General features: G+C 34.3%; 1 protein-coding gene and 1 non-coding gene across 4 annotated transcripts in view; one reads left to right on the forward strand and one right to left on the reverse strand.

Annotated features, from left to right (window-relative positions):
• Positions 1 to 6210: 6210 nt before the first annotated feature.
• LOC117108244 overlaps positions 6211 to 23315 on the reverse strand; it is a 38984-nt gene continuing 21879 nt past the window's right edge. For 2 of the 3 annotated variants that reach the window (XM_033250209.1, XM_033250211.1), the window contains 19 exons: positions 22466 to 22576; positions 21862 to 22031; positions 20877 to 21036; positions 20468 to 20569; positions 20015 to 20140; positions 17776 to 17912; positions 17615 to 17681; positions 17154 to 17318; positions 16887 to 17006; positions 15807 to 15873; positions 15554 to 15703; positions 14263 to 14535; positions 13687 to 13753; positions 13442 to 13509; positions 13067 to 13099; positions 11834 to 11948; positions 9453 to 9567; positions 6917 to 8392; positions 6211 to 6641 (listed from right to left, as the gene is read on the reverse strand). In XM_033250209.1, coding sequence (XP_033106100.1) covers positions 6477 to 6641; positions 6917 to 8392; positions 9453 to 9567; positions 11834 to 11948; positions 13067 to 13099; positions 13442 to 13509; positions 13687 to 13753; positions 14263 to 14535; positions 15554 to 15703; positions 15807 to 15873; positions 16887 to 17006; positions 17154 to 17318; positions 17615 to 17681; positions 17776 to 17912; positions 20015 to 20140; positions 20468 to 20569; positions 20877 to 21036; positions 21862 to 22031; positions 22466 to 22576 — 3687 coding nt within the window. In that variant the 3' untranslated portion in view covers positions 6211 to 6476. The remainder of the gene's footprint in view (positions 6642 to 6916; positions 8393 to 9452; positions 9568 to 11833; positions 11949 to 13066; positions 13100 to 13441; positions 13510 to 13686; positions 13754 to 14262; positions 14536 to 15553; positions 15704 to 15806; positions 15874 to 16886; positions 17007 to 17153; positions 17319 to 17614; positions 17682 to 17775; positions 17913 to 20014; positions 20141 to 20467; positions 20570 to 20876; positions 21037 to 21861; positions 22032 to 22465; positions 22577 to 23315) is intronic. The other variant, XM_033250210.1, reaches the window with a different exon arrangement.
• Positions 13973 to 14045, forward strand: Trnat-agu. The gene has a single exon. It is a non-coding gene; the product is annotated as a tRNA-Thr (tRNA).

Consider the following 23315-nt stretch of genomic DNA (forward strand, 5'->3'; position numbering starts at 1 on the left):
AAGATGCGTATGAATCATTTCTTTGATTATTAGTTGGTTTTTTATTTTTGTTTGTTTGTTTGTTTTAAAATATCAAAAATTCAATTTTATTTGCTACGTAATCAGCATTGTGAACCAAAAGATTACTCCCGTGAATCGGAGTCCTTGTATTAGTGCAGTACAATAAAGCTTATTTTGATTTTAAGTGTCTTATAAGTTTGGTCTTATAACTCAGTTGGCAGACTACGAATGGTAATCGGACGGTCTTAGGTTTGAATCCCGATGGGCACAATACGTTTTTTTTTCTAAAAATAAATGAATAAATAAATAAATACACATGTACATAAAATAATAGTAATAAATGAATTTAAGACAATTATCCAGGATGCCATCTGATACCGTACTGTACCACCTACGGTACATACCCAGGGTTATGAAGAACATTGGGATTAAATATTCACGAAATATATGCCTGGATTTTAACGTAGAGACCTGAGTAAAACTGCTGCATTCAGAACGAATCCGATTCGAACTTTCAGATTCGAAGGCCTACCGAACCGATCAGAAAACAGAATCAGTGTGTAAGAATAGGGACACTGGCGTTCAGCAAATCGGAAACGCGGTCCGAAATTCGGTTCGGATCCGATGTGAATGCAGCTTTATCCATGGTATCATGAGTTAGTTGTCGCCAACTGATAATCACAAATCCAGCACGTTGCAAATGATTATTGTTTGGTACGGATGTGAAAGTCTAGCGATTATACCATAGGCCTAGTCATATCCGAGAGAAACAATGGAATTATTGTTTCGACACTAAACCATTTAAGAAATACATACGACTGTTATCATTTGATGGCAGGTCACCACGCTGATAAAAATTTTAGTGCTATGATTGGAAAATGGTTTTCACGAAATGACGTCAAATTCTAGTTGGTATTCATCCGTAGGTCCCGCCCCGCCCCATACTACTGTGAATGTAAGCACGCAAGAAGTGACATCATGATGGAGGGAAGTACTCACGAGTTCCATCACCTACGAAAACATAACAATCACTTTAATATTTGACCAACTTTAATATTTGACCAACTTGAAGAGGAGTTATACAAAAAGGATTTACATATATTTTGGGAATTATTCAGAAATATGAGTAAAGGATTGAATCCTTTTCCTCGTAGGCCTATAGTAAATGTTCTAAATGGTGATTTTTATGTTCTTGAACACATTAAATACAGTATCTGTCTCTTATACACATCTAGATGTGTATAAGAGACAGGGTTAGGCCTACTCTTTTTCAAACAAACGTGACATTGTATATTCAAGCCATCTTATTATAAATGAGCATGAACAGTTTTTATAACACACATTTCTCGGTTTGGATTATATTCAATCAAACGGAAAATATATCGCACTCTGTAATTATCAAGGTAGAGAGCCGCTACAAACTAAATCGTGTTTTGATTACGATTTTCCGCTATCAAATTCAGCGGGAAATTCAGTCATTCAACCTAATTAGATGTTGATGTGTTAAAGGGTACGTAGCGTCAAAGGCACATATTGCATCAAATATTGCCAGCAAAACTTAATTATTGGAAATATAAAATAAGTAAAGCCATTTCTAATAATTCCATAGAAATATAAATACTAACATTGTAAATACTCCGAGACGGCGTCGGAATAGACCACCAACACTGCAGCAAGGTAGTTTTGTAGGCAAAGGGTAATGAATTTAATTAACAAATTCCAAGAATCGATCCTCATTGAGTCATTACATGGATAAGTTTTCTAGAAATGTTTTTGTTACTTATTATTTCAATATGAATGTGATTTGCATACAACACATGCATATGCACATTGGTCTAATGGATGTCCGGCACCGACGTTAATATTTTGCTGAGGTGAATTCATGTAAAGTCTAACTTAATGGCAGAAGAATAACCCATAACCTACGGTATAGCGTCATTGTGCTGAATTGTGATCGGTTAATTTACAGCACTGTATACCGTATCAGTTATAATATAATAATATTTACTCCGTCTAAATCTTTAGTAAATATATAAAATGACATCAATTTTTGTTCTTTAATATGATCCTAAGCTCGCATATGACACGAGTAAATCAATAATGGGCCTAAAATCCAGGCTACTAATGTAATCCTCTATATCTGTCTATATATTCAGCTACCTATTTCCTCTAGTATTTAGTCCTACTATATCTGGTATTTTTCCAAATATTAATAAGTGATTCATTCATGAGAAAATACATGTGTATATATATTATATATATGAATTATTATTATTATTATTATTATTATTATTATTATTATTATTATTATTATTATTATTATTATTGTTATTATTATTATTACTAGAAATTGCAAATTGCAAGTGAAGTGCTGCAAAGTACAACAGTGCATATAAATGTTCTTCGAACAAAATTATTTATGTGAGTCAAGTGAAAATAATTTATAATAAAAATATAACAAATAATATGAGACACGACCCATTGTCTATATTAGAACACTGACGAGCTGACGTAGAAACATATTAAAAACGAGCGTTGGTACCGTGTATGACAGTCTACAACAAGCGTCACCTAAATGTAATAATTAGCACGCTCAAATAGGCTAGTAAATAAGTATTAACTGGGTTCGTAAATAATATTGGCCTCAAAATATTGTGGCTGGGACATGGGCCGATTAAACGTAGAAATAAGAAACCTAGAAATATAGTAAAAACGCTGAATAGTAATACTCGAGCGTCGCGACATGCGTACGTTGGTACGTGTAGGTTAGTCTACAAACGTCGCCTAAAGTAATTGATTTTACCCGACAGAACGAAAGAAGGAAACTCCGCTTTTCAGTCGTCTTAGGCCCTTGTTTTTTGACAAACAATGACCTTTCCGAGGTCAAAATGCTGTCAAGAATATGAATTGGCTGCTTCGCAGCAATTATTATTATTATTATTACATGTACTTTTGAGCGCGTACCGTATTCATCATTCTAATATACATTGAACATGTGTGAACATCCACTGCTCTATATACTGATTGGTTGTGATACAGCGTAAAGCATGCACTCGCCAAAATGTAGGCCTACTGTACGCATATCATGAAAGAGACTTCAGCTGGCGACGAAGATGTAGCCTACCACCTTAACACAATACATGTACCTAGAAATATGAGTAAAGGATTGAATCCTTTTCCTCGTAGGCCTATAGTAAATGTTCTAAATGGTGATTTTTATGTTCTTGAACACATTAAATACAGTATATACAGTAGCCATATAAATAGGCCCACGCTATATACATTTGTCAAAAATTAATGAAAATTTAGAATAGAGTTTTAAAACGGCATATAACACATTTTCAATATTATAATCTTGCAGATTCACACTACGATCACTTGTCTCTAACAAGATTCCCAAATATAGAATTCTTATTCAGATATAAGAAGTCGACCATATCTTCATTCTTTGTTTTTTTCTTATATGAATCACAGGAAAGACAGCTTACAGCACGCATTTAATGGTTCAACATCAGTAGGATAATACATAAGCAAAAAGCAGGCATTGTGACTCAAAATGTCTTCAACAACAGCCAGAAAGTAGGTCACAATTTGAATCTGATGAGGGTTCTAGCGTTGTGAATACATCATTACTCAAAAATACAAATATGATGTGTGAAAAGGAATACTTTAATTACTTTACTAGACAAAATACAAGAGGCGAGAGACGATTAGCCATTAATCCTAGAATTGGGCCTATAGCTGAAAGCAAAATCCTAACCGACCGACCCGACAGACCAACCCAGATTGTCACTGTGCTTGGCCAACAAAACACATTCTGAGGGCCTAAAAAAGCTCTGAAGAAAGTGATGTAAATTGACGATACTTCATATTTCATACTTTATTCATTCATATTTCTGCAAAATGTACAAATAAAGTTATGGAAAAAATTGTTAAAGGTAAATAACGTCCTGAATACAATAGGCTATGCATTCAGAAACCATTACAGTTCTTTCTAGAAAAGCTGTATCTTAACATTTCAGACTGGTTTCCATAAAATCACTACATACTATCGCTGAGAGCTGTTGGCGAAGCTGATGTCGTTCAAATTGGGGAGTCCTCCCTGATTGCGTCGAGTTCAGTGAAAACACCTACCGACAGAGAAGCGATTTTATGGTAACTAAGCATTACATGACACGTCACATTTATCAAAATAATGTTGTAAAGAACCAGACTGAACCTTGACAGAACAGATGAGTTCAGATTAGCAGTAGTCCCACGTGCCATCTCTATCTATAATTCCTAAGCCCATTTATAGAAATGTTAAATCCAGGAGGAACCGATCGTATCAGCAGCATTATGCATTATAATGTGCAGAACCCTGTAGATTTCCCCTTTAGGGGGGAAACTGTTCAATCACTCTGTTTTGCAGAATGGTCACAGTTAAAACAAATATACATTATGAATGTTCACCCTACAACGTATATAAGATATGCTGTCTAAAAACCATAAAGAATTTAGTTCAATAAATTACATATTTAAAAAGACCAATGGACTTTTTCGCTAACCTCACCCTCCCCACCCAATTGAATCTTGTTGATAAGATCACACAAAACGACATTAAGGAGCTTTCGATTTGTGCGACGACACGACGCTAGAACGGAATCATTCATGCGTGACCGTCCTACATGGCGTAATACGTTCTCTGCATACGTAAATTTGGCCAAATTGCGTTCCAGAATCTACTCGACGAGGTGACCTTAACGTTCCTGCATGCGCAGATGACTTTTACTGACGTCATTGCGTTCTACGTCCTACCGTCGTCGTCGTGCAATCGAAAGCTCCCTAGTGTTTCAACATAGGCAAACACATGCGTTTGTGGTAAAACACGTGGGCAGCTGCTTGTTTGAGACGCGCACATATTCCAGGCCCTGTTCTGATTGGTCAGTTGTTTTAAGTTTGATTAGCACTCAAGAAAGGTCCATTAAGGTCTTAAATTCCCAGTCAGCCAATCTAAGTGTTTATGCAATGAATAAGGGAATAAGTATTAAAAAAAAAAGTTTATTATTTTCCTGTGCTCATTTTTAACTGAAAGTTGACACCTTTTAATTTTAAATACACAACAGCGGCAGACCCAGGAATTCAAAATAGAGTAAACACACGGAGGGACTTTGCAGATGGACTACAGCCCAAAAGTTGAAGCTGAGGTTTGGAATTCTATGGTTATGACAACTCTAGATGGACAGAAAGTAAAATGACAGATTTAAATGTTAAATATAATAAATATTTGAGAAAATAACGTATGTCCCTATCGGAATTCCACCCCAAGACCTTCCGAATACCCCTCGCATACTCTACCAACTGAGCTATGAGGCCAATTGGTGCACAGCCTTGGATTTTCTCATTAGGACACGTTTTACTCAAGGTATTGCATAATAAGCAATGAATAAATGTCATTAAATTTGAATGTTTAAATTTTACTTTTTTCCCATTTTGTTTGTTTTGAAATCATTCCTGTAAAAAGTATGTTAATTCAAATATTTAATTCCATTCAGTGTATCTTTATAGATACACAATTAGACCATGAAAGTGGATGGCACACAGCAGCTATAAAGCTTATGTTCAGGTGTTCAAATCCAAGGCTGTTCATTTTTCGTTATATCCTACAGCACTGCAGTACATAAGTGTACATGGCATTGAATGTATAGAATCTGTTTGCAATGCACTGCACTGTTATACTCCCAAGGGAGTAAAGAAGGCTACACATTGCTCATGTTTGTCGATGATTCAATTACCAGGGCAGTAATGTCATAAAAGCAAATGTTACAATCTTTGAATTGTAAATGTCAATATATAAACTTATTATTATTATTATTATTATTATTATTATTATAATTATAATTATAATTATAATTATTATTATTATTATTATTATTACTATTATTATTATTATTATTATTATTATTCTTATAATTATTGGTTAATTGAAATATAAAATCAGTTTACTCAATCAAATATTGTTTTGTGAATTGTCCGTAAAGTTTGTTTTACCTTGCATGTATCTGAAATTTTCAGTTATTGACCTGGGTTTTTATGTACATTCTTTTGTAAATTTATATGACATTTGTAATAAAGAATGATGAGAGGAAAGCTCAACTATATAAAATTATAAACATAAAGCAGAATATTGCACAAATTTTAAAACAAACAAAATATGTAAGCTCATCTAGATGAAGTATATAAAGACTATTCCTATTGGTTGTATTCAAAACTCTTGAACAAAAAAAAATTCTGATTTTCAGATATTAAAACAATGGACAATAACTCAATGATAAAGATAAAATTAGGTTGATCGTATGAACTTCATAAGGAAAGCCCAACTTAACTCTAGCTGATACCAACTAAAAAGGCAATTATTTGCAATTGAATGTCTTGGAATGTTGAGTCTGTTCATAGGCATTCACCATGGCTTTGTGAGACCACCTCCATGGTGAGATCTAATACTTTCTTTGATTTGATCGCAGTGAAGGGCATTTGAGGGCGCTACCAGACAACACTCCATGCTGCTCTATGCTATAGATGTACGCTGGATTAGAGAATGCAACACTGGCTAATGACGGCTCCTTAAACCTTGGAGTACGGCTAGTATACATTCTGCTCTCCTAGTAAGAAAAAATAGTGTCAGTAATTTATATTTTACCAGTGGAACTACAAGCAAGTGACAAGCTCAGAATAGAGTAAAAATTATGTATTTAAGTGAATTAACAAAAACATTCTATTGATAATGCAAAATATACTTAGATCTGAGTTTAATTCTGAAACAGTTCTGTCAATTCAAATAATATATTTTATTTTTTAAATAAGATTATTAGTTTTATCATCATTGAAGTTTAGGAATGAAATTATTCAAAGAAATCTGGGAATTCCTTTCTCTCACCTTTTTCACAGGTTGCTTATCCCGTGAGCTTCCTTTCGTCACTGTGTACGATTCAACTTGGCCTGTGACTAAACAAGGAGTTATTACCTTTGGGGCTTCTCGTTGATTCTGCATCACCACCTCTGGACTCTCTGGATCAATCAAACGCTGTATTTGCGACCGTATCCCTCCTGAATCTGTTGGCTTTAGCGACGGTGGCTTATTCACTATGATCTCTAACTGATTGGCTGGGTTCAACGAATAATTAGTCTGATATTTACTCATTGCATCTCCACCTCGATGAATTGGGGATGGTATGGAGCGGGGAAGTCGTGGAGAGTGGTTAACACGTGCGCTATGGGAACTTGACCCACGTATATGTTCTCTCGGTGTAATTAGTCTGCGTCCCTCGATTTCTGGAATAACCGGTTGAGAATTCAACCCAGCAAACATGGCATCATCCATCGAGTTCCTGACAGCTTTGTCTTGCAATTCAAGACGCGAAACTTGGAAATATTTTTGCGGATTGCGAGCAATCATGAACCTGTCGGAGATTGCGTGCTTGTTGTCCAGCAATTGGCTGTAATCGATTGAATTTTGTGTCGATTTTGTTGTTCCTATATTTTTAGGTGTCGCTGGTTGTCCATGCTGGTTTAAATCCAATGAATCTGATTCACAATGGCTGATTTCTTTTTGAGGTAATTTAGGATTGACGCCGCCATTTGAATCATTTTTTCTCAGTTCAGCCGTCTTTGCTAACATGCCTTCAACATTCTTTATCATACGATTCTGATTCGTAGAACATTTTTCATAGTTTTGATCATGGTTAGTCACACAATCAACTAAACTACTGTCATTTACATTGTTATAATTAACGTTTGGTCCAACTTGCTCTGCATGTTCTTGTTCTTCATAATGTTCCTTCTCTGTTTGTTTTGGTGTAAAACTCTCGGTAGAAGTATCACTAATAAATACCTGTGTATTGTAGGGGATTGTTTGTGAAGTTTGCTTTGTTTTTTCAAAATCTGCAGCATGTTGGTTGTCTGTATTATTTGTTTCAGTTCTTTTATTCGTGTAATTTATCAAATGTTCACTTGTGCTCTTTGGCCTTGTATCGCTGGATACGCTTCGTACGTCACTCGATTCACTGCTCCTGAAACTCATTGCAGAGCTGCTCCCCGACTCATTTCTTTTAACGTATCTAGTAGTCGGTCTACCCTCAATTTGAACAGCACCCTTGCAGTTCTGCATGATGACTGTATTACCGTAGAAATTCTGCGAATTTGAGAAATGATGCGAACTGTTTGCACTTTTGTATCTAAAGCTAAATGTTGATGAATCAGATATAGGGGTGGACTCAGTGCTGCAACGATGCGATTTAAGAGCAGTGTTCCGTGGACTAGGCTTCTCATCTTTATCAATGTTCAAAGTTATATTATCAGATTGTTTTGATGAAGTTGGGGAAGAAACTCTACCGTCTGTTTCATTTTTCTCGTTCTAATTTAAGAAAAAGTACATCAGTTATAATGTTTTTAAAATTAGTAGCTTGACTGAATAAAATACAATTACAAAAAAAACACTCAATATTTTCCAGTCAGTTGAATTCTTTTCTAAAGATATATGGTTGGGCCATTAACAAGCACAAAATGTTAAGAATACAATACTGACACCGATATAAGATGCCCTATTACCACGATAACATTAATTCAACAAAATTCCAATATAATACACATTATCCATAATGATATACCCGTTATATTAAATAGGCAGTATATGCAAATTATTTAAAATAATCGTATAAAAAAAATTGGATTAACTACTACATGGCTTCTCCATTGTAAATGGTCCTGTGGTCACTGAATACTTTCTTCATTTCAGCATTTATGACATACACAAGATAATGTGAATGTACAAACTGATCCATTTTACTGAATGTGTAAATAAATGCAATATTTCATGTTAAAGATACACAGTCTGTGTTAGTATACGCTAATAACCGTATAATATTTTTTGTTTTAATTGTATAACTGCTGTCCAATGCTATAAGCTGTCAATCAAAACATTTTCCTTGCCAATAAACAGAAAAAGTAAATAAAACTATTCCTAATTTTTTACATTAACCCTTAAACTGACTGACATAAAATTTAAGGCTTTATAATCTGTAAGTTTTTATTGGAAGTTTATAATCTATTTTTCATTCAAATACGCAATTTAGTTTTTTGATTTTTTTTTTTTTGAAAAAATATTTGCTCAGATTTTTTTCCACAGACAGTATATTCTATAGTGTATGTGATACAATTTTAGCATTTATGATATTTGTATGTATGAATGAATAAGCACTGAATGTAAAATAAGCATATATTTTTATTATATACTTTAATATATCTTGAAAATGAATATGTTTGCATAAATCATTCTTATGTACTTACAGTTTATGTATCTTTTACAAATGAATAATACTAGATTATTATCAAAAAAACCTTTACCCTTTCCAAGCAGTATTATATTATATCTAAGCTTGAAATGCTAAATATAAGAACCAGGCAATATAACTTACGGGATGCACTACCGTTTGGACGCCAGTATACTTGGGTACGGAGGCTGTGACGGTGGAAGAGTTAACGCTAGTACCTCTGTACTGGCTAGTGATGCCGATCTGACTAGGTGCCTCACTAGGAGAGAGAGGTCATTTTTGGTGAACATGAGTGCAAAGCGGTGATTATCAATTGCAAACCCCAAGCAAGTAGTAAAAAGCTACCTAGATGCATGTTAAGCTAAAGCTAGTGCAAGCAAACTTAAAGCAATCAAGCATATACGTAGCAGGCTTGGTGTTCAACTTGAAAAGCAAGCAGAATAAAACTTATATGCATGCTTGGTACATTAAAATGGCTTTGTCACAAGTATCATATGCTGCGTTCCTATGCACTACGTCATTACCACTTGTGATTATTAGCGTTCACAACGTTAAACACGTTCCAATAAACACTCCATTAAACGCTTGCAAGTACTTACGCCATTCACATATGCAAATTCATAATGGAGACTAAAAGATACGGATGAACACATAGGTTCACATGGATATGAGGGTCCCAATTGATCAGCTCAGGCTGGATGGATTACCCTAACAAAATATTGTTGAAATAAAAATAAATAAAATATATACAGTGTTTTGAGATGGATGGTTCTATGCATTTTTGAGAGGTGTTTCAGTTACAGAAAAAATGGAAAAGTTTGGTTTATCTAAATAATTATTCCTAAGATAGAATAACTGCCCCTCCATTGAATATACGATTATAAAAAATTTAGTGACATGGACAATAAATTTCATTATTTGAACAGCCAGCATTATAAAAAAAAATTACATAGATATCCATGACTTGCATCTTCAGTGCTTATTTAAATATAGGAATTGAAAAAAATTGTGTTCATGGGTTGATTGAACATCACGAATGCGTGAAGACGTAATCCTGACTTTCCAAGAACATTCTCACACAGAAAATAGAAGAATCATGTTTTTACGTGAGAGGATACACATACAGGATGCCGTATGCTGACATTCAATTATATTTTTTTGGGGGTATTCCCCAATATAAACCCGGGTTTTTATGAAGCTGTTTTCATAGGTTTGCTAGGCATCACGATGTGTGATCATGATGATCATGTGTGCAATGCATAGCACTGAATGTACCAGTCACTGAAAACTGGATACACACTTATTGCAGCCAGGATGCGAAGACCTGGATGAATTTCAATAAAGGATGAATGCAGGCACGAAATAACTTGTGATAGAGCCAACTTAATGAACAGAATGCTGGACTTGAACTACAGCACAAACATGCAAAAACACCATCCAAAATTTAGCTTATTTTTTCCCTGATAAATTCAGTATAATTTAAAATGGATGTTGCCAAATTCTCAAAATAATCTAAATTCAAGTGTTAACATTTAAAAATTAAGAAAAAATTGAAGTTTAAAATACACTATCAAAAAACTGTACATTCCAGTTAGTAATAAACAAACATTAATAGTAAATAACTTTAAAATATTTCAACAGAGAAATCAAAATTATATACATTGTACTGCAATCATTATTGAATACACTTCACAGGTTTTTTTAAGTACACAAAAAATTATACATTTTTTTACATAGACATACACACATGGACACAGACACAACAAACAGCACAAAAATATCAAAGAGAAATTTGCATGAATATGACTAATAATGACATCATCTTGAAATCAGTGATCTTTTGAGTCAATGATTTCAGTTTGAGTCATTTCAGAGTCTGTCATTTTTTATTCATTCTTTTTTGGGATCCATCATTTTTAGCTAAGTCTGAATAATTGTGTTGGATTTCAGTCATTTTTAAGATAATTTATTTTTAAGTCATTTTTACTAGCACTTGTAGTTTATGAACCATTAGTCATTTGTTGATCACGAAAATGTTGGATCACATCTGTCCTGTTAAATTTCTGATCAGATTTTTTGTCTTATCAGAATTAACAGACATTAAGTCAGAATTCACCTGATTGTGTATGTATGTTTTGGACATCTGATCAAACATATCATGTGTCTTTCCATGTCTTTTGGAAGCTGAGCACAAAGTGTGATCTAAAAAAATTGTGTGATCACAAAGTGGAATGTAGTCTGATAAAAATGGTAGATGATTCAAGGGGGCCCAGCCAGCCCGAGGACCACGACCTGAACCCCAACCATGGTGGGGCCAAGGTGGTATAGATCCTCCATCTGTGACAGTACCTTCCCGGGCCCCCTCTATTTTGAATCCCTGGATCCACCACTGTATAGTGTATGCCTGGTCAATGTCTTATTCATATTTGATGAACAGTAGTAAAGTAAATAAACATTGATTATCATTATTAAGATAAACAAACAAATATAAAAAATCACATATCTACAATCTATAGCATACTAACCTAGAGTTTCTACTTGCACTCATTGCGTTAGTTTGTGGTGTAAACGTTACATGTTGGTTTTGATTCAATGCGACAGACAAGGTTTGGTCTACACTACTACTAGAAGGACGAGGTCCTGAGAGTTAAAAGCAAGGACAAAAACAGATATTATAGCAGATTATACCAAAAAAAAATGTTTGCTTTGCCCAAGCACAGAGACTTTTAATAACCAAGGTCACTTGTCAATTCTTTTATTTTTTCGCATTTTTTTTCTATATCGCCTAGACATAATTGTAGGGTACATTTCTAATCATTACTCATCCCAATCAGTTTTAAAGATTGAAAAGTGGCATTATGAAACACCATACATGTTGTTTGGGCTCTTTGGGAAAAAGGCTGACCCTAATTTTTAGGTGGTCAGGCTTGGGCAACACAATGTTTTTCTGGCCTTAATAATCATTGATTAATAGCATATCAATAATCACTGATCAATAAGGGGTGGGTAGAGACAACATGGATTTTATTCCTCAAGAAAAAAAAGGCTAGCCCTTGACCAAAATCGTTACTTTGTCTAAAACCTTATTACTGCTACAAGACATGCTTTTCATGTTAATTACAAATTTGCTTACAAAGACTAAAAGTTAGATTTTGTAGCTACTTGTAGTAGACTAGAGGAATGATGATCAAGAAAGGGGGAAATCAACTAGCAGATTCAAATTATACAGTATATTCAAGGAGAGCCCATCCCTGTGAATGAAGAGAATCGGATCAAGTGTCTAGGGAAGTGATTCAACCAGATATTTAAGGATAATTTTCAATCTCATTGGGAGATACAAGTGTGTATACAGACAAATGTGTGTGGTCGGGAAGAGCGAGAGGGTGTATATGAGATGTGGGTGTAATGACAAATTTGGGCATGTGTATGGGGAAAGTGAGTCTGTACAGCAAGTTGGAAAAATGTGGGAGGAAAACTATGTGCATATAATACCGATGAAACATTACACTTTTTACTATTTTAGTACTGTATTTTTCTTTCACAATTCACACAGGATATTAATAGTCATTCTCCATTTATAATCACTGTCAGGTCAGGTCACTGGTCTCCCTCCACTACTTTGAATAAAGTACTGTTTTGGGCATGAGCTTATTCTTTATCCATATTATTTTTATTATTATTTTGTTACTTGTTTGTCAAAGAGTATTAGGTTCTACAGGTCTATGCTAGAAAAGTTTCAGTAAACATTATTCACAAACCTTGTCTGGAAGTCTCATTTTTTTCCAAATTCCCTGCAAGAAGAATAAGTAAATATTATAATCCTATTATTGATATATATAATATGGACTAATTTTTAAACTGATCAAAAGAATAGTGTATATGTACAGAATGAATGCATGGATACACAGTACATTGGGACTGGAAGGAATTTATTCTATAACCTTCAAGCTAAATCTCAACGAAAATACATGTTGCTTAAATACAAAATTTACATAAATTTGATAATGATAATGAAGATGATAAAGATAATGATGACGATCGCGATGACAATTACACACAACAATAACAATAAGCATAAAATATAAACATAATTGTTTGAAGATGATAATACAAATAATGGAGTTATAACTAACCTCTTGTCAGCTGTCTGGAAGATGACCTTATTAAAGGTGAACCCTGTTGTTTACCTGAACTTGCTCGTCTTAAATAAGTAAAAAAGAAAAAACATCAAAACCTCATATGATGAATTGAAAAGGTTTCTCCACCCTTATACTTTTTATTAGCCAAACAAAACAAAAACAATACCTTTTCCGATGTAGCGGGAAAAGCCAACAACACAAATCATACAAATTATATATAAACAGAATTCAATACAAACCCGTTGTATACATGAATACTTGTTGCGGATGGGCATTTACTGCGAGTTAATGATTTAGAAGTAAATCCTGAAAAAGAAAACACCAAATACCAATCAAATCAGTATGTATACGGTATTACATTAAAACGAATCAGAATAATGAAATGCAAGCATTTGGGAATGTACCTTAACATGTCAAGTTTGGCCAACATTGATTAATATTATTTCTCTTGACACAAAGCCATTGAATAGTATTGCAGTCCCCCTACTACTTGGGGATCGGATTCATCACTAGCCACCAAGCGCAAGCTCGGTGGTCGAGTGGTTAAGACACCAGGCTAGTTATCTGGAGGTCGTGGGTTCGATTCCCACCTGAATCACTCATTTTTTTTTTGTAAGCATTTGGGAACATACTGAACATTCAGTACTACAACACGTCAGGTAGGGCAAACATTGATTCGAATGATACAGTAGTTTCAACTAAAATTCATAAGAAGTTTGTGTCAATCAAGCAATTTTAGTGAGAAATACGATTCTTATCAGTTCCTTAAGACAATTAAAAATATATTTCTTAACTAAATAACTAATTTTTTTAACCTTTTGTAACAATTTCTGTATATGTTTGACTGTCATCTGTGAGCAACGACATGCTCTTCAAGGGACTCCTTGATCGTCTGTCAACCATTGTATTATCTATTCCAACTGGAACCACCTTCTCATTTGATCCCCATTTGCCACTGCGCATTGAGAGCGTTGAGTTGATTTGTTTGTTGCAAGGTCGATTTTGAAAAGGTGAGGGCGCCCGTTGGCCAAGTGACTGAATAGTCTTTCGCGTGTCAACAACTGAATGGCTCCAATCAAATTTTTCATCTTCATTTTATATAAAATATAAAAAAATATCAAATAATATACAGTATTAATATAGAAATGTTCATATTAGATATTAAATATTATTTCATGTCCATGTTAAATTTATATTTGATAAGTTTACTTTGTGTATTTAGGTAAATTATTAACTTTCACCAGAAGTTGATTTCGCCCTCCAATTATCTGTCATATACTCAATCTCCTTTCAATATACTTTGTATAGACCCTTAAACTGGCTGGTAGCTATATCTTGGGATTTTTTTATTGTTCTGATCTGTCTCATTGAAAATTGATAACTTACGTCACTAATTTATATAGAACATAACATCTCCCACCCATCCAAGTGCTACATTCACAAGAAATAGAAAGGCTTGGAAAGACTTGGCAGCCAACGTCTAGATTAGGTCCGGCAACAATTGAATAATTGATTGATTGATTGATTGTTTACAGCTTCTATTTATCCTCCACATCTAACTGCTGTTTCCTGAAAGCTGACATTATCAGTTGGCAGGCCTTACATGTGAGATTATGCGGTTTAAATTGCTTGCTAAGTTATAAATGAATAAATGGTTTGAACTAGCAGATTTGCAAGGGCTTACAAATACCCTGGAAAACAGTGTTGAGTTGCCAAATATACCGACTCTATATTGTGTTTTTCTTATTGTATCTAGTAACTTTCTCAAGGCTTTTTATAATTCTCAAATTATATTACCATAAGGGTCAAACAAGTATATAGAGTCAGGGTAGAAATAGAGTTAGGGTAGTAATAGGGAGGGATGAGACAGAGTAAGGGGTTATGATTGGGTTAATTGTGGGTAAAGGATTAAAAGTGGAGATGGAAATAAAATAGATATGGGAGAAGTAGGGTTGGATGAATAACGAAAGGGTGTATTACAACAAGAAGTCAGTGCTGGTAATGGCATCAATGGCAGAGATGGGACTTGTGATACAGATAGTGTTTTGTTAAGAATGGGGGTGGGTATAGAGTTGGAATAGGGTTGTAGTGAGATTGGGACCATACCTGCAAATTGTAAGTCAGCAAGTTGATTGGCAACATAATTCTCTGCAAATGCTTTCTCGTGGTGTGGGCACAGGCCTTCCACATGGCCCAGGGGGACTCCAGTAGCAGCTAACCCATGGTTCCCTTGGGAGTAATGGAATGTTGTTTGATCTATGAAAAAAAAATCAATATTATATTAAATTTTTAAATATATGATTACTATCGATAAAAAAAACTGCTGATGACTTTAAAATATAAGTAACTGTAAACATACCTTGGGTGGCTGGAGGTAGGACACCACTCATTAAGTAAGCATTTGTAATAGCTTCTAAGTACTCTGTCTGCAATGCAAAAACTACAATTATAAAAACTATATAATAAAAAAATAATTTATCACTATATTCCTAAAGTAGCATTTGCATAAGAAGCATTTATTCTTTTATATCTGATGATAAAATGTAAATCACTTGAGCACTGTTCACAATATCAATTGAGATATGACATCTTCATGCCTATTAATGGCAAAATCACAAATATTTGTTCCAGAAAACTTGATAGTGCAGACTGTAGATAAGTACCATCTACAGTATGTCTAGTAGCACATATCACCAGGTCTCCCACTAATTAAAGAGCTCCCTCCAATTAAAGACCACATTCTGTGGTCCCCACGGGTCCTAAGTCTCCTGGAAACCGGGACGGCCTCCCGCACTCCCGCGAGTAAGCAAGAATCGCCCGGAAATTAACCCATCTCTGAAAATTCATAATTTTGCTTGTTTCCACTAATTTATTGCCGATGGGTATCACTGTCCAGCAAAACTAAATTAAATGTGTTAAGAAAGCTCATTAACCAATCAATGGCAGATTCAATGGAGGGGGAAGCCATCCCTTGCCCCTAAATATTTCAAAATTATAAAAAAATTGGGTAGAAAAGAAAATTATATTCAAATTCTGACGAGAGGGCTATTTCCAGCTGTCTTGAGGTGCTAGGGGCCTAGGCCTATAATCATAAATTTTCTTACCATGAGAACCAACCATAGTGGGGCTAATGTGGTCCAGACCCTCCATCTATAAAAGTCCCTCTCTTCCGCCACCCTTCGAGCTGCCACTGCAGATCTCCCGGAAATGACTTCTCCCAATGTGGGACCCTCCCCCCCACATTAACAAATGTCTTTCATTATTGTAAGTAGAGACCAAAGCTGCTAAAGACCATGTAAACACCAGTCCCAAAAATACTCTTTAATTGGAGGGAGACCAGTATTTGTACTTAATGATTGATTGATATTCATTGATACATTGAACAATTGATTGACCAACCCTGTGAGAAAGTTATTTTATTACAGCATATATTTCTTACCTTCTTTAGTTGCCTCTCCTCACATCGTTCCTGTACAAATACTGGTACTCCATCATGCCGTCCTGGCGTGTTACTCCGTCTCCCGGCTGAATAGAGTCGGTCTGTGTGTCTGTACCTCATCTTTTGATAGAAAAAAAAAAATCAATATCAGAACAGAATTACACAAATCAGCAGTGATGTTGGTAGTCTACAAGTGAGATAAGATTCAAGAGTGTATTTGTTTAAAGGCACAATGACAATAGATAGTTATAATTAAATACTAATTACCTTCTTTTTCTCATTAGGTTTTGGAGTTGATGGTTTCTTTTCCTCATTGTCTGTTTGGTTGGAAATTTTCTCCTTCTCTTTTGTTTCTTTGTCTGCTTGTTTTTCCAGGCTGCTTCTTTTTTTGTCTCTCTCCTTTTTGCTCTTTAATTTCTTCTTTTTAGTGAGCTATAAAATAGATATCACACAATTTTTCAGTGGATATGGGCTATGTGAGCATTTTTTTATATTTGTACATATAGCTTTATGTAATGTAACTCCACATTAGCTAAATCTAAGTACATACTACACAAATTAACAATTCAATTTTTTTTAAAGTTATTAGAATTAGTCTGTAACAGAGAGCATATGAGTGCATAGGCTACACTTCACTGTATCAATACATTTATATCTATGGTATATAGTCTTATTTTGGATACATATGGTCTCCATTTGAGTGCACATAACAAAAAGTTGCATATTACCTTTGGTGCTAGAGCCAATAGATGGACTGGTAGACCATCATCAACAGAGCTGTCTGAGCCACTTGTACTAAGGATATAAAAAATGAGTAATTATTAATATTTCTTACCATACTTACAATAAAATGAACCCTATAAAAAATGGCTCAGTCTAATCATCTTACCTTGATTCCACAGCAGATGTGTAGTCTTCGTTCAAATCGACTATACCATTCATTGGCATAGGGGATCCTGTTCGCTGAAGGTGTGCAAGTATATCTTGTCTCATCTTCTCCTTTAATTCATCCAAGATTTGGTCATACTAGAACAAATGAAATTGGGGTGAATATTTGGTAACACTGATGATTTTTTTTTTTTAAATTGTTTTCTTTGTCTTTTTGTTTTATTCAAACAAAAAGAAAAACAAACCTAAACAGCCTAGTTAATTATGTGTTGGTATTAAGCAAAAAAAAAAAAAACATATGGGCAAGTAGACAAAAATATATTTTAAGACAGAATTTATTGTTTTTTGCATAAAAGACAAACAAAATGGATGGGAGCTTTTTCTTAGTAATTTGACAATAAATTTACATCTACAGTGTTAGTAATAACATACCAAATATTTGACCAGAACACAATACTGTACATGCAAAACATCAATACATACATTCCTTTGTATATTAACAATTTTGATACTCAAGCGTGGAGGAGAGCATGCTACAGTATATTACTCATGCTTGGAGGATGGAGTATATTCATAAACACTAGGAAAAAGGGGAGTTGCCTGGAAGATATGTACTATGTTGACAGAGGTAGGATGAACTATGAAAGAGTTGGTTTCAGGATACACTTAACTGACAAAAGTTAGGAGGAATCGGAGTTGCTTGGAAGACCGTAATAATGCTGGGAGAAATAGGTAAGTTTTACAAAAGCTAAACAAGGCAGATATACAAAGCTATAAGGAACTATGTAATTTGCTTGGAGGGCAGATGGTAGGAATACAGATCATTTCGGTCGCACCCTATTGTTATGCATTTCGGTCGTTGTTCACAGCCACGGTATGGAATGCCAATGTACATTCGCTCCATACACCGCGACCGAAATGCATAACCAAAATAGCGCGACCGAAATGCATAACCAAAATAGCGCGACCGAAATGCAGACGCGACCAAAATGGTCGGATACCGATGGTCGTGGGGTCTTAGGGAGGTTTCTATCAGGTAGGAGTGATACCAAAATGATGGGAGATAGATAGGTGAAATAATTTAATCAATCAATCAAAAAAATGATTACTTCTGAAGGATAGTAAATGTGTAATAATAATAATAAACATCATTAAAACAGATAACAAAATAATGAATAATTTTAACATGCCTATCTGCCTGACTACAAACAACATTCCAATTGATTTAAAATATTAGTACTTTTAACATACACTTAAACTGATATAACATATGCATGAACAAATCATATAAAAAGTAAAGAGAAAATTAGAAAAAAAATAAGAAAAAAAAATAATTAAAATGAAATAAAATGGATGAATATGGAATTGTTATATAATATAATGACAGTATATCTCAAATTATATATGTATTTACCATGTTGATGTTAATAGAAAATGTTTGCAAACAAAGATGACATATCCACATATTAGTTAAGAATAAAATATATATTTATTCATTCTATATGAAAATAGTTAGTTAGTTAGGCAAAGATTTACTATAGAAATCTATAATTGTATTCCAGCCGACATCACCACCATCTCAACAACTATCATCACAAATTTAACATTCTCTTCACCATCGTCAACATAACCAGTGTCATCACTTTCACCATCAGCATCATCAAAATCATTTTTCACTACCATCATTATTTTAATACCACCACACATAAAATTGAATCTTCCATAAGATAATAATTCCATAATTATCAACATCATCATCTCCACTATCACAATTATTATTATCATTAACATTTTCATCTTTCTAGTATTACCTTCACCAAAACCATCATCATGATTTTCATATCATCATGCTTAAATTATTCATTAATACTATACTAAACTAAATTCTTTCCGAGCCACTGGGGCCCATAGGGCTGGAGCTTATCCCCAGTTTCTGCAGTGTGAAGAGGATGAGAGTTGTACTCCCCCTGGACGGGACACTAGTCCATCGCAGGTTAGTCCCCAGCAGTTTGCTGGTACCCATTGATACAGCTGGGTGGACTGAAGCAATGTAGCCAAAGTGCCTTGCCCAAGGACACAAGCGAATCTGCACAGTAGACTCTCAAAACCCTGACCTTACGATTGAAAGCCCAAACCTCAACCGCTGCGCCAAACTGCCGCTACATCATCATGATTTTCATTATCATCATGCTTAAATTATTCATTCCATTTGATATTAAAATATCTGATAATTGACTAACCTTGGAAAGATCAGGGTCGCACAAATCGAGAAGTGAGTCACAAAAGTGATATCCCATGGCCTCAAAATCTTTGGTAGTAAAGTGAGTCTTGTTTCGGGAGCCTAATGAGGATCCACAGAAGGTAGCCTAGCAACAATAAATAAAAATAACATGAAATGAAACAAGGTGAAATCAAGAGGTTAGTATTTTTTTATTGCAAATTTATCTACTTTCAAACATATGCTTTTCTTACAGTGGCAATGGCATCCAATGAATGTGTATTTGTTCAATATGAAATTATAAAATAATAATATTTATGAAAAATTATGAATAATTATTAGTAATAATAATAGTGAATATAAAATTATAGTAACAAATTATAATATCGATGAAAACAAAAACAATTAATTAAAACCATAACAACAGTAATAATAAGATCAAATTTAAAAGTAATAATTAATTCAGTGAAATTACCTCCATGGTAAAACTGTTCATAATTCCCATTTGCCATATAACCACACGTCCAGTACCTTCCTTACTCTTTTGAACTTTGAACTTACAGCTTTTGTAATTGAACTGTGAATGACAATATTATGATGAATTGGAATAAAAAATAAATTTATAAAATAATGAGAACCTGTATAAAAACTAATATACAATCCTTATAATGCTTTTGTTTTGTTTCTTTTGTGTCGCTTCTTTTACTCCCTAACATTTAAATGTTGAACTGATTTTTATTTTAAACTAAAGTAACATCTACTTTACTTTTTATACTGTATTAGGTTCTTGAATTCCAATTGAAAATGAGAAAAACAAAACACAAAATGTTTAAATAATAACAATATATATTTTAACCATTCACAGGTAAAGTGTTTTTACTAACCTTCTCTGGTGCATTTCTGCCTAGGATGACAGGAAATATGCGTTCCCTTAACCTTCTTGATGCACTGTGCTTATTGTCACAGCCATAAATAAACACATTCTGCTTTCTGCTGTGACCATGGAGATCACAATACATAATAATCTCTCGTTCATCTTGCAACCTGCAGAAGTAGATATTGTGATCATTAACCATTTTGTAATTATTGCTCGAATCCTGCCAAAAACTACTGTAATTGTACACATTTTACTTACATTTGCAAGATTAATGTGTAATACGTTTCTTAATGATGACACCTGCAGATAGTCGGAAATGACACCCCCAGGTTTTGTGTTCAAAGCAAGTCATCGTATTGCTGAACGTCATCTTGAAAACATGTTCAGAGAATCATTAAATGACGAAACATATTCAACATCACCTAAGCTGAATTTTGGCAGCAATAAATCATGTGACACCACGACATTCCACGGACATCGACATGAAATCTATTTATATCCAATATCTATAATTGTTCACTTTACATACATTTCTGGCATCACTTTAAATTTGTAGCATAGTAATGGATGATGCCAATATCCACTCCTATGCAGGTCAAACTGATAGTTTCATGGTGAACCGGGTTTGTAGCCCACAGGTTGCCTAATGAGAATCCTGGACAATAGATTACTTTCAAATTCTTACTTTTGCTGTTTCATCTTTTTACAAAAAGTAATGTTACTGTTTGCATTAAATTAGCTGCCATTATATTACACTTGACTGTCATAAATTCACTCAGTCCAATTTTAACAATAGTAAATATTTTATAATGCTATCCATTTTTTGACTTAACAAATAGCGGTGACGATGCTTGTAATATGCAGTGTACAATGATAGATAACATTAATAACTCAAAATTTTTACGATTTATGAGATGACCATTTTCGTTATCATTTTTATAAAGTTGGGAAATTTCCCAAATATTTTATAGACTTAACTCAGCCATACTTACTTTTTAATCATCACCTTTGTGTTTGCCACTGATGGAAAAGAATCCTTTAGGATGCTTTTATAGTTCCTGTTTAAGTCTCTTCCTGAGAGAGAACATCGGTAATTACCTACAATTACTCCATCAGGATTCAGCATCGGCACGATCTTGAATACAAATGTGTCCCGCAACAACTGTAAAGAAAAAGAATTTAAATATTTGGAGAGTTGCCAAGACTGAAGTAAGGATCTTATCTGTATTCTGACGCCTTCTTTGGCAATAATAGGGAGCTTTTGAATTGCGCGACGAGGAGACGCTAGAACGGATTCACTCATGCATGACTGTCGTATGTTCTCTGCACAACACAGATTTTATAAAAATTCATCCTAGAATCCACGCGACGAGGACAACTTAACGTTCTCGCATGTGCAGATGACTTCTTAGTGATGTCATTACATTCTACATCCTACCGCATTGGGCAATCAAAAGTTCTCTACTATAGAATAATGATGGTAATGGAATTGCATGATGGGAATGGTGTTGCATAATGAAAATAAAGTGCATGATGGGTGCATGATGGGAGCATGGAACTGTATTCTAGGAATAGTATTGCATGATGGGTACATACCTTGGCATCAGCACTATTTCCTGTTAGATAGTCTAGAAAACCTTTCATCATCCAACTTGCATTAGTTTCACCAGGATGGACTCTTGCTGTTAATACAACAGCTTTCTTTGACTACAATACAAATAAAAATCTTTATGGCACAGTATTTCATATACACCATTTCGCCAAATTTAAAATGAAAATTCCGAAAACCTGGCAACCACCACTGGGGGACTTCCAAAGGCCTAGAATTTCAATCTACGTAGTTACCATCATGGAATAATTAAACGATAAAACTAAATTACTAATAAGCACAAATATTTCAAAACGAAAAAAGAAAGAAATGTTTATATTAATTAAAAACAAGTCTGAGTCTTAAAAAGCTATTTCAATGTTTACATATACAATAATTAGCATGATTGTATGTGTTGTCTACTGCTGCTATAGCAAAGGTCTAATGGCACGATGCACCTCGCGGTGCTCTATTTGTAACTAGCCAACTACTAGCCTAGGCCGCTGGAAGTCTTTGGAGAGCTGTGAAACATTGGTGGCGCGATAAAATGGTCTATATAAGCCAATCATGATGCAATCTTTTAACCTAAAATGCAATTTTCCATCCTGCTCTCATCAGCTTAACTGTGTGATAGTGCTTGCTGTAAGGTAAGGTAAAGGTAAAGGCATACAATTTTTTTCAGTGATGTGATGTTAGACAACGTTTACAATAGGCATGGCAACATTCTATTTCAGGCCAAATTATGCTAGGCTCCACCAAGAAAGGACAAATCACAAGCAACAATTGTAACTTAATTATATAAAATATACTTTTGTTTATTTCAAATCATTGTATTTGTTCTTTGGGAGGTTGGGGAGA

Source organism: Anneissia japonica, unplaced genomic scaffold (assembly GCF_011630105.1).
Source record: "Anneissia japonica isolate Jap-2015-1 unplaced genomic scaffold, ASM1163010v1 scaffold456_len727751_cov192, whole genome shotgun sequence".
In the NCBI taxonomy this organism is placed as follows: Eukaryota; Metazoa; Echinodermata; class Crinoidea; order Comatulida; family Comatulidae; genus Anneissia; species Anneissia japonica.